Here is a 12,429-nt window from a genome sequence, read left to right as displayed (position 1 = left end):
CTGAGAGTATAAAGATAACACATGTAGCTTAGAGTACCTCACAGGCAGGATTCATAGGGACAATAAAGGCAGAACATTATGTCCAGAGAAAGCCAGGGAACCACAAGACAATTGTGAAATGAGTTACAGACCCAGTATTGCTTTGAGCTGGTTTTGTTAAGTTATGATACCGGTAAATAATAAATGCAACGCAAGGACATGACTACTTGATTGGTTTTGGTGTTTTCCAGTGGTAACATATTTCCTCAAGGGTCAGTATCACTTATCTAACGTTTCCTCCTCCTCTTTTTCATAACATTGCATAACATCCTGCTGTAGTTCTGCACCACCATACTGCATTGTGATTCTGAAGGCTATGGTCTGAAATACCATAGAAACAACAAAACCTCTCCATTCAGGGAAAATGTAATCTTACTGACGTGGTTATCTCCAGCACCTTCTTGACAAGTATTTGAAAAACTCCTTTGAGGATTTGAATTAAATAACTGCTTTCTTGGAAGAAAAGAATACCTTAGTGTTCAGGGGAATGGTAAATGGTTACAGATGATTTAGGTTACTAAAATTTGAATAAGTGGTATCTGTTGTTACTTGTAACTACAGACTTCTCAGAGGAATGTAGATAGAAATTTTAAGCGTGCTATAAACAACTCTTAAACAACTTTTTAAAGTATTCAGAAATATGCATTTTTTCTACTATTAGGATTTTTATGCTGGGTCTGTAACTTGGGACTTGTTCCCCTTTTGCTGTGTACCCCACACTTGTGGTCCCAGCAATTTACATCTGGGAGGTGACCTGGGTGCTGTCTCCTCTGCTTTCCGGGGTTTGTCTTGGGAATATCCCAGGTACCTGCATAGGGAAGAGGGAGCATGATGTCCTTCTTGGCTAATGTGGAACCTGGACTATGTATAGTATAAATACTATATACACTGCAATGCATATGTGTCCTTGTTGTTCTTGTTTTCACCTGTTCTTTTTTCCATGATTAGTCATTAGAGAAAGTTGTAAAAACTTTGAATGTGGCTTTGCTCACAGATTGGAGTAAAAAGTTTGGAGTCAAATGTGAAATCATTTTTGGTTCTCGAGATAGCAACAGTAGTAAAAGCAGTAAGTAAATTTAGCTTGCTAGACAGTTGTAATTTGTAGAATACATTTTTCAAGTAGGTTGGAAAGAATCCAGGGTATATTTAGATAAAGAAAACTAGAGATCGGCTCAGAATAACAATGTGAGCTGGATGTCCCTCCAGGGTTTGCAGAAATTTAGATACAAACAACATTATGTAACTTAATAATGGACAAAATCAAAAGGAGTTGTGCGAATGATTTTGAAGTTTGGGCAAGGCCAGATTTTGATTAATACTTAGGTGGCAACTAAGTACACCTGACTTGTCATGTGGTCTTCTATTTAACTAATTGTGAAATTGAATTGGTGCTTTCTTTAAACTGTGCTAATGTATTTGGATGCTGGACATGTAATTGAAATACTGTACTTTTCGGCCCAGAGATTATTTTGCCTTTAATATTACTCTGTGAGTAGTTAAGAACTTTTTTCTTCATTGAGTCTTTGTAACATGCAGTGTTGTCTACAATGTGATGTCTTGAGTATAGCATAGTGACATTACCAAGAAGGGCTGGAGAGATGCTCAATCACTGTAAATAACAAGTGGCTTCTTTAAAAATAGCAAATAGCTTTGCTAAGCTTCTAGATAACATCAAGCTACGTGTTACAGTTCCCTGTTTCTCTCAGATCCTTCTAAATGTTTTATTTGCCGTAATGTTGTTGGGGAGCTAGGGGGTGTTAACTTTTTGTGGTTGATAGCAGAATTTTATTCTGAGGGGGAGTTTTCTCATTAGTTGGATGATGCAGTAATTGGACCCTGTGCAGATCTGACATTTTGATTTGTTATTGTGTTAACATGTAAAAATAAATTTACATTTATGAACTGGATATTCATGTCAAACCATTACAGTACTGCAGTTTTAGCTCTCAGTTGTGACCTTTACCCCTGTGGATAGTTTGAGCAAGGGCTTTCTCTGCCATGGTTTCTTGCTGACACAAAATTTCCTGAGATAATTTGATTATTTCTGCTAAGTGTGTTTGTTTATAGTTAAAGCTCTCTTCTGAATGCAATTCACTGTTTTTGTTTTCTGAGTCATCACTTTTGTCTTTTATTTTCCAGGTTGGTGAGAGGCAGAGGGTTCTGGTAACAGAAGAATCCTTTGATTCCAATTACTATGTTGCTCACAATCCATTCTATGAACAGGTAAATAAACAAAAATAAACAAAATAACATCTCTTTGTGGTATCTTTGCTTTCTGATAATCTCAGCAACACAGCACAACACAGTGGGAAAAAAAAAAAAAAAGTAAAGAAATAAACCGTTTCCGAGAAAGGTGTGACCATCAAGACATGTTTATGAGATATTTTGTTTCTTTGTGTGTTCTAAATACAATTTACTTGAAATTATGTTAGCATGCACAGTAAGTCTTTTACTATACAGTATGAGGAGGATATATGCTGTATATCCAAAGAATATTATCTAAATGGTTGAAGAAGCTGTTAATTATTACAGTAATTTTAATTTGAGTCTCAGAAGCATTGTTTTCTCCATAGTTTAATCTTTACAATTTTCATACATCTTTCAGAAAATTCTTTCATACAATGCAATTTAAAAAAAATTCAAACAATAGGAAAGATGAGAAACTCATGTTTAATTTAACACTTCAGCCTGATATGTTTTATTTTCTTCTATGTACTTTCTGTAAATGAATTCTTTCCACACAGAAACACAATCTTTATGAGCTAGGAAGGAAGTATGGTATCTGTTTCACAAATTTATTATTTTTACTCAAAAGCAGATGAAAAACAGTAAAATTGGCTTTTCTGAATCATCTGTATTTCATTCTGTTTTTACAGTTGGCTTCTTCTCGATTTTCTTGCACTGAGTTTGTTTTTGCCACTTTTAGTTATTCAGTTGTCCTGTCTGGAGAGGCTATCAATGATGTTTCTGGTTATGTAGTCAGCACTAGTGCTTTGTTCTGGTTCCATATTACATTAGAACATTTATTTGTTTGGTTTTGGTTAGTGTTAAATACTATTACAGCTTTTGAAATTATTTTTCTTTTCTTGTTCTTGTACCTCTAACTTCTATCTAAGTCTTGTACACCACTGTTCCTCACTTTTATACCTTATCAGTCAGATTTGAGGAACATGGTTCTATACAGATAGATTGAAAATAATGCTTGGGGCTTTTCAGAATTTAATGTTTGTTTCATGGAAATTCCTTTAATTAAAGGGAAAGTAGTATGTGAAAAATTGTTGATGTTTTATGGTGTGTTTGTACAGCCCGTACCTAATACAGGTCCTGACTGGGACTAGTAAAGAATAAAGTAAATACAAATAATACCATGCTTAGTAATTGTATATTTGATTATGAACAAAAATACTTTCCATTATTTATTTGTGTATCTTTTCCCTAAAATCTTATATATTTGACAAGGGCAATACAGTGTTGTTCAACAAGGTAAGCACAAGACTTGGTGCTAGTGGCTGACTCTCATAGTAGTAAACTGAGTGACAGTAGATATGAAACCAGCCACTCTTGAGTCATGAAATATCACATTATCATAGAATTATAGAATTATTAAGGTTGGAAGAGGCCTTCAAGGTCATCTGGTCCAACCGTTCCCCTACCACCACTATCACCCACTAAACCATGACCCTAAGCACCAGCTCCAGTCTTTCCTTGAACACCCCCAGGGATGGTGACTCCACCTGAGCAATGCGTTCCAATGCCTAACCACTCTTTCTGAGAAGGAGTTTCTCCTAATTTCCAAACTAACCCTCCCATGGTACAACTTGAGGCCGTTCGCTCTAGTCCTATCGCTACTAATCTGCAAGAAGAGGCCGACCCCCAGCTCCCCACACCTTCCTTTCAGGTAGTTGCAGAGAGCACTAAGGTCTCCCCTGAGCCTCCTCTTCCCCAGACTAAACAACCCCAGTTCCCTCAGCAGCTCCCCACAGGACTTGTGTTCCAGGCCCTTCACCAGCTGCGTAGCCCTTCTCTGGATGTGCCCCAGGGCCTCGACATCCTTCTTGCAGTGAGGGGCCCAAAACTGAACACAGTAGTCAAGGTGTGGCCTCACAAGAGCAGAATACATGGTGACGATCACCTCCCTGGTCCTGCTGGCTACACTATTCTTGATACAAGCCAGGATGCTGTTGGCCTTCTTGGCCACCTGGACACACTGCCAGCTCGTGTTCAAGCAAGCATCAACCAACACCCCCAAATGCTTTTCCTCTGCACAGCTTTCCAGCCACTCTTCCCTAAGCCTGTTGGGTTATTTTGGTCAAAGTGCAGGACCTGGCACTTAGCCATGTTGAACCTCATCCCATTGGCCTCTACCCATCGACCCATCCTGTCCAGATCCCTCTGCAGGGCCTTTCTAAAGAACATTGACATTTCACCCCCAGCTTGGTGTTTTGTGCAAACGTACCGAGGGCACGCTCAATTCCCTCATCCAAGTCATCAGTAAAGATATTAAAGAGGATGGGCCTCAACACTGACCCCTGGGGTACAATATCGCGTTTGGAAGCTGAAGTGTGTGGTTGTGGTATAATGTTCTGATAATTCAAATAGTTATTAAACACATTATTATCATCTCTTCACTAAGCTTGTCTGTATTAAAAGAGTTTGCTGTTAAAGCCACATTTATGGAGGTACACTAACAGACCTCCTGGTAGCTTTGTCCATAGCTTTGATGACATAGTTTAAATTAGTTCATTAAACAGAATAGTCTAAACTGACCAAAAGATACTTTGCCAAAACAGCAGTCAAGATGACAGTTTCTGTTGGTATAACTTTGTCTCTTAGATTTTTATTTTTTTTTTGTATGAATGTAAGCCTGACTTCTTGGTTGTTTACAATACCTCCCAGATATTTTCATTTAAGTCATTCTTTTTCTGAAGTACTAGTCACTTATCCACATCTGTCCCTGAGGATATATGTTTAGTTTTTGCTGTTTCCTGTATGGGAATACCAAAATCTACAGAGGTTCCAGACTCAGGGATACTTATTTACCTAGTTTTGCTTTGCCCCCAAAAATATATGTATTGGAAGAACTGTGATCTAGTTGTGTTTTAATGCTGTCTCAGCACTAGGATCCTGGCTTAATGTTTGCCACTGTTGTCTAGTTAGCCCCAGCTTTCTCATCTCTGAAAGGCAAAGCTGTCTGCTTTTCTTCGAAGGTGCTTTGGAATTTCAGCAGAATTAATAGAATCTGGAAACTCCAGAAGTCATGAACACCTTGAGTCTTTGGGGAATAAGGGGAATTACTGGTAGTGATTTCCTCTGAGCAGGACAACTAGTGCTTGCGATAGCTGAAACTGGAGAGGCACTGTTTGGCAACAAACTGCTCTCCAAATGTGGTTGGCACAGTTTTTCTCTCCGTGTCCTTTAAAATCAGGCTATGCTGATTCATTTTCAATTTTGATCTACAAAAATCAAGGAATATGTGTGTGCTTATTACCTCTGAAAAGCTTGTAGATTTGTTTGTAGATGAGCTTTAAATAAATGTGATTAAGTAAGTCTGTAATTCAATCTTTTATTGATGTTTAAATGGGGAACACCACTTTTCCTTTTCGACTGCTTCTCTATTTTTAGACTCTTTTTATGTGATTTGTTCTTCCAGCAAGGAATATTGCTTCTGTACGTGGGGCTCTTTCATTTATAGCATGTGTGACCAATGAAAATCTGTTATGTGGTGTCTTTTTTGTGAAGTTCTCATGGGACTGTCTGATACCATGGTTGTGCAAATTCAGGGTAGAGTGGCATTTGTTGCTGATACAACAAACATACCCTTCCATTTTTAGAGACATTCATTGCCAGTCATGCATCTCAGCTGCAAAGGACGTGCACAATCAAAACAAGGACTTGAGCAAATAGAAGCAAGGGCATAATTTCTGTCCTGAGGCACTTACAGACTGGAAAATTAAAACAAAACAAAACAAAAAAAAATACTGTGGGGTAGTAAAAGAAAAAATAAAAGCCTTTATAGCAGTCTGCTAGAGTTCTGTAGTACAAGTGCTCTTGGAAACAATGTGGGTCTGGGTTCAAATGTTGTGAGTCAGGCTCAGCTTTCTTATTAATCAAACAAAAACAACAAAAGCAAATTGGAGTTGAAAAAATCTGAGGTAACACTGCAAAGCTCTTGAAGAAGGCCAGATAGAGATACCTACCAAAATATCTATTTTCTGAGTGGAAGCTGGAGACACTGATGTCCTTTATGATATTTAGTGACTATATCTTTATCTTTATTTGAAAGGTTCTCGTGCCAAAGGATCCTGTGTTAATGGGTAAGATGGTAGAAGTGAATATTTATGAAGCTGGGAAACATTTTATGAAGGGGCAACCAGTGTCAGATGCCAGAGTTTATACTGCATCCATCACAAGACCATTAGCAAAAGGAGAAGTTTCTGGCTTAACAGAGGTGAGTAAAAGGCATTTTCTGCTTTACTACACTGGTAAAACAGCAGCTGTTCAAGCATAATGATTTCAGGCTATGTATCTGTTATCGTTTTATAGTTCCCCTTTTATGTATGTATGAAGCTTTAATCTTTTCTGACAGATTGAAATCTGAATTTAAAAGATGCTTTTGCTGATGCCCGTAGCTTTACTTTGCTGACTGTAAAGGCAATAATATGCTTGTTTCTTGTTCCATGGTGCAAGATGAGAAAGAACTATTAGAATGGAAAAGATTTAACACCAGTGATTATATAATTCAATGTGTTTCAGTTCTAGTTTAGTGGAAGGATGAATCTGTTTGTTTTCTGTTACAAAGCTGTTTCTAAAAAATTTGTATCGATTACGTGTCTGTTAAAATAGTTCAAACCTGTGTCCAGAGATTCAAAATTCTTTGATAGGTACTGAATATTTACAGTATATTTTGGAAAAAGGTCAACATTTGATCTAGTCATGTAAAGAAAATGAAACTCTTTTTAAAAGATATCTGATCCTTATTTTACACCTCAGTAGAGGTGGCTGTTAGCCAAGTATTCTCATACATTTCACGGAGCTCAAGTTGTAAAACCTGATGGAGTGTGAAATGAAAATGTGTATCACATTTCTAAGCATCATTTGATGTCCTTTCTCCAGCACTGTTGTTAGGATCTCCAAAAATATGTAGCAATAATTTAGCACATGGAAGAAAGATAGCTGGCAGTTTATCAGCCACCTGGCTGCTTTTACAGTAAATTGTTGACAAGTACTATTATATATACATATCTTTGTAAAAGTTCTAAGTGGTCAGATTTAAAAGAAATAATCAATGCATATCTTATGTGACTAGTGTTAAGTTGAACTATTTGGTACCTTGAATAAGGCTGGCTGGAAATATATAGCAACAATAATGCACGTACAGTAATGTGTTTGGCAGATCATGAACTTTAAGCACCAACGCATTGCTAACTTCCCTTTGAATACTGTCCATGTGTATGTGTATATTTGCCTGATAAGGGGTTGTAAGAGGAAAAAACAGCCAAAACCCTTAAATTGTCTGATTGGACGTCATAGCTATTTAAACACAGCTGCTTTTTTCATCAGGACATTTTTTAAAATAATCCAATGGAACAGAACCAAGCCTGTTGTTAAACTGAGCACATGCTGCCAGAAGATATTGGCATGGGAGTAAGCAAGCAGAATGTTGACTGAAATTTTATGTTAAGAATGAGAAACAAAATGATTAAAGTCAAGGGGACTGATAATTTCCATAAGAAATCATAGAGATGCATTTGAGAGGTACACATGTGCTCTTGTCCTTTGAGCAGACATGAACAAGTACTTGGAATGCCCAAGTGAAAGGGTACAGCAAATTTCCTTCTTAGATGTGCTTGAGAAATCTAATTTTTACGTAAAGTGCTTGTGAGGAAGTCTCATGTCCCAGCCGTGGTGGGTGACTCCATTTAATGTAACGATAACAGGGCAACATATGTCATCTGACACTATATGCCTTGTTATGTGCACACATGGCAGATTGGGGAAAGAAGAAGACAACTTGGAATTCCTGTATTCAGATACTCCATGAAAAGTAGCCAAAGGTCCGGGATCTTCAGTAAGATGCCAAGGCTTTCCAACAAGTTTTCAAAGGGGCAGCATGCAGAACTAAAACCTTGGATAACTTTTCTGTTCAGTCAAGTTATCAAAGTATATGGCAGAGACAAGTAAGAGTTACATTAAATTAAAAAAAAAAAAAAAAAAAAAAAAAGAAAGAAAGAAAGAAAATGTGGCCCTTTCACTTTCTTCTTCTGGCTTTACAGTTCTCACTTTACACACAAATGAGGAAGAATTAGGGCCTGCTTTTTATTTAGGGGGTTGAAAGAATGGGTAGCCAGCTGCCACATGGTTCTTGAGACCAGGCACGTTTCTATCACTCAGCATGGCTGTCCCTCTGGGCAGAAGCTCTTTAAGCACCAACCAGCATCCTGTAGCTGGCATGTTATGTGAAGTCCCTAGGAAGTTTAAAGTGGACGTCTGGTCTCACCCTAGTAGTGATACAACTTCCTCTCATCTACTTTATGTTTGCTGGTCCATGATGACAGCTAATATAGAGAGGCATGTGAATTTAAATGTGGATCAAGGTAATCTAAAGCAAAATAATGTGAACATGGGCTGTATTGCACTAAAACATCTATCTGCTTCAGTCCATTCCCATTCAGCAAAGCACTTAGCAGTCTTTCCTAATGACCATGAATTTACTGGGGCTGTAGTGCACAGCTAACAGTTCTGCATGTCATGTGAGGGGCCTGGAGAACAAGTCCTACGAGGAGCGGCTGAGGGAGCTGGGCTTGTTCAGCCTGGAGAAGAGGAGGCTCAGGGGCGACCTTATCGCTCTCTATAGGTACCTCAAGGGAGGCTGTAGCGAGGTGGGGGTTGGCCTGTTCTCCCACGTGCCTGGTGACAGGACGAGGGGGAATGGGCTTAAGTTGAGCCCGGGGAGTTTTAGGTTAGATGTTAGGAAGAACTTCTTTACTGAAAGGGTTGTGAGGCATTGGAACAGGCTGCCCAGGGAAGTGGTGGAGTCACCATCCCTGGAAGTCTTCAAAAGACGTTTAGATGTAGAGCTTAGGGATATGGTTTAGTGGGGACTGTTAGCATTAGGTCAGAGGTTGGACTCGATGATCTTGAGGTCTCTTCCAACCTAGAAATTCTGTTATTCTGTGATTCTGTAAGTATTATGCAAAAGAGGGTCAGTGCTGAGTCAGGGCTCTAGCATGGATGTAGACAGTCTGCAGCAGCTCAAAAGATGCTGCGTTTGTTTATTTTAGGCATCACTTGCTATTGTTATCAGTATTTTCATTAGCTTGCATAGGACACAATGAAAGGTGTTTCAAAATACATCACAGCAATACTACTGTCTAATGGGAAATGTTCACTGAAAGAGGGAAAGCTTTCAAAACTGTACAACTTTTAAGGAAACTAATCAGATGACTAAAAATTTAGTTAGAAAAATTGAAAGTTCCATGATGTGTAGATGTCAAAACAAGCTGCAAAACCATCTTTATCAGGAAAAAAAAAAATTACATAAATGCTGTGATGAGGAATACCTATAAAGGATCAGAGCTTATCTGACTTTCTGTAGTTATGTGGTCTCTTTCTGACCTGCTACATTTCCCTCAATATTTTTTTCTGATTAGTTTGAAGTAAGCACCTAAAGCACAGCATGAGTCTGAAGAGACAATTGTAGCTTTTGTGTGTTTGCTATTGTTGTTTGTTTGCTTGTTTTGTGTGTTTGTTTTTTTTGTCCTTTTTTTTTTTTTTTTTTTTATTTTTTTAACCTTTTGACTGCATGATTGTGGTAACATATTGGTCCAAAGAGGTATAATAACTAGGACACCAAAAGGAATCAACAGATTTGATTGAAAAAGAGGGAATGGAGAATGTCACACACTGAACTGTTTAAAGTCTCTATAAAACATTCACACATTGTATATCTGTGCCAAATCAGAAGCAGGCAAATGCTGATAAAATTATTTCCAGACTATTTCTAGCATATATTTTTATCATAGTTTTTTCAATATATGAAAAACACACCTAATACGTACATCCATTGCTGTATATTTATTAATGATGTAAATTTCTTAGCAGTTGAGAAAAAAAAGTATTCTCTGAGAAAAAAAGTGTAAGTAGATGGCTTAGAATAAGGTCTTGGCATTAGGCTTTGTGGCAGAATTTGGGACAGGAAGGGTGGGGGAATGTTGAAAGTAGTGGATCAGGTTAAAAATCTGTTGAAATGATTAGACTTACTGATTGTAGTGGACATATTATATATTAAAATGCACATCTGTTTACCAGGATTAATTTTTTACTTCAACATGAATTTTTGATACAAGTTGCTCAGAAGTGAATCACGTCTCTAAGATGCACAGTTTTACAGGAGGGTTATTTGAGGGGGGCAAAGACATTTAGGAATTTCAGTTAACACTGAAATTTAAATCTACTATAGATTTCTTTAGGTTTAAAATGTGCAGCTGCCAATTCAGGAGTAAAACAATGTTTAGCGGTTATATAGTGAAAGATGAAATTAATCAAAATATGAGGACATGGAGAAGGCACTTTTGAATTTGGTTCTGATTAATCTAATGCAAGATATGTAATGTAAGATAAGGTGAATCTATGTGAGATATAAGACTGAGTATTGACAGGAGACATCAAAAAGATTGTTCAGACGATGCATGTCATCAGTTACTACTTGTAATTATAAGTAACAGTAAATAATTATAGTAATAAGTAATAAGGATTTCAAATTGATCAATTATTATTTCTACTAAGTTTCTCAGGAAAAGAAAAAGATAAATGCTGCAGATGTGATAACCTTTTATTAAGGTAGGCTAGGAGCTGACAAAGCTTTAATGATGTATCTCACCATTTAGAGCTCCAGTAAAGTCTGCTATGTCCTTAACTGCTCTGTTAATACAGTCTTTGAGGTTTTGGAGATGGGTTTGGAATGTACAGAGTACTGAGTTCATTATCACTGGTAAGTAAATATTTTAGAAAATGTCAGCAGTACGTGTCAATGGTCTATATGGCATTTAACTTTAAAATGACATTTTTATATGTTTATTTTTATTAATTTTGTTTGGATGTCTTAAGGGATCTCTGTAGTTTCACAGTAGGACAAAATAAAATACATAAGTATATCCTGCTTACAGACAAATGTTTACCCAAATCTAATCATTTGAAGAAAGTAAGAATCTGCAAGAATTCTAATTTGTTGTTAGGAACTGAAATTGAGTATTTTATGCTTCTGTACTCCAGAAATAATTTTAGTTGTTTACATTTGTTGTGTGACTGAAGGAAAAAAATATTGCAAAATGAGAGATACATAAAGAAGAGACCAAAGGACTAAAGGATAAAAATAAAACTCTGGCTGTCTACCAGAATTGTAATGTATTGCTAAAATTAAGGTCCTGTAAGTCTGGAAGCCTTAGGTGGGAAATTTTAATCAGATGGAAAATTAAGGAAAAAAATATATTTTAACTAGGTGTTTAATTATATAGTCATGCTTATTTTATGTTTGTAATTTTGGTTTCTGTAATGCATCTGTGACTGAGTTTCTTGTGAAACAAATATAGGCACATCTTTCTCTCAATTATCTGTTTTCAATTGTTTTATGTGATAACACGCTCCATGTCTAACATTTCCCATGTAAACAAATCTTTCTGGCAGTCCCCATTTGTCTTCTTTTGTGATTCTGGGATGTTGGTCCACATCTCTGTGGCTCTCCAGGCCATAGTAATATCCACAGTTAGGCTAACGGTTATTCAAGTCTTTGGGAACTTCAGAGGAAATGAGGAATAAGCCACTGATTTACAGGTAGCAAGCAGTTGTTTGATCAGTTTGCTTTTTCTTTTTCTCTATGTCCTCCCTTCATATTTTTTTTGAAGGAGTTAGCATTGTACTTCTGGATGATACTGAAGAATCTGTATGTTCCCAGACTCGTAGCCACAAGTATATTCTAGTTATATTAGCAAAAGATGACTTCTAAATGCTATCCAACTTTTTTTTTTTTTTTTTTTTTGATGTTATGAAACAAGAAAGATACATATATCAAACATTTCTGTATAAGCTCCCACAAAGAAGAATCAACAAAGCATAGCTTAAAGGAAGCTCTCTGATCTTATGAAGAAAGGGTGCTTCACTTGCAAGCAAAATGAAATGGAGAAGGAAGAAGTATGTATCTTCTTCTGGAACCCAAATGAATGAAATCATGGCAGAATTGAGATCTCAATATTGGACACTTCCTTATAGGACTTGGAAAGAAGTGTGGAAGATGTACGTAAAAGTGCAGTAATTATTAAGCACAGTTTTTATATACATTGGAGTTTCAAAGTGGATGAAGACTTGGATCCTGCACAGGGACTAGAGGTTAGTGAT

General features: G+C 37.0%; 1 protein-coding gene across 2 annotated transcripts in view; it reads left to right on the top strand.

Annotated features, from left to right (window-relative positions):
- Nucleotides 1-12,429, top strand: part of CDKAL1 (CDK5 regulatory subunit associated protein 1 like 1) — a 428,476-nt gene that overhangs the window by 392,609 nt on the left and 23,438 nt on the right. For both annotated transcript variants that reach the window (XM_032181446.1, XM_032181447.1), the window contains 2 exons: nucleotides 2,179-2,262; nucleotides 6,323-6,487. In XM_032181446.1, the coding sequence (XP_032037337.1) occupies nucleotides 2,179-2,262; nucleotides 6,323-6,487 (249 nt within the window). The remainder of the gene's footprint in view (nucleotides 1-2,178; nucleotides 2,263-6,322; nucleotides 6,488-12,429) is intronic.

This window comes from Aythya fuligula, chromosome 2 (assembly GCF_009819795.1).
Source record: "Aythya fuligula isolate bAytFul2 chromosome 2, bAytFul2.pri, whole genome shotgun sequence".
Taxonomy (NCBI): domain Eukaryota; kingdom Metazoa; phylum Chordata; class Aves; order Anseriformes; family Anatidae; genus Aythya; species Aythya fuligula.
Note: the sequence above shows the minus strand (reverse complement) of the source record. Positions and strands in the feature narration are given on the sequence as shown.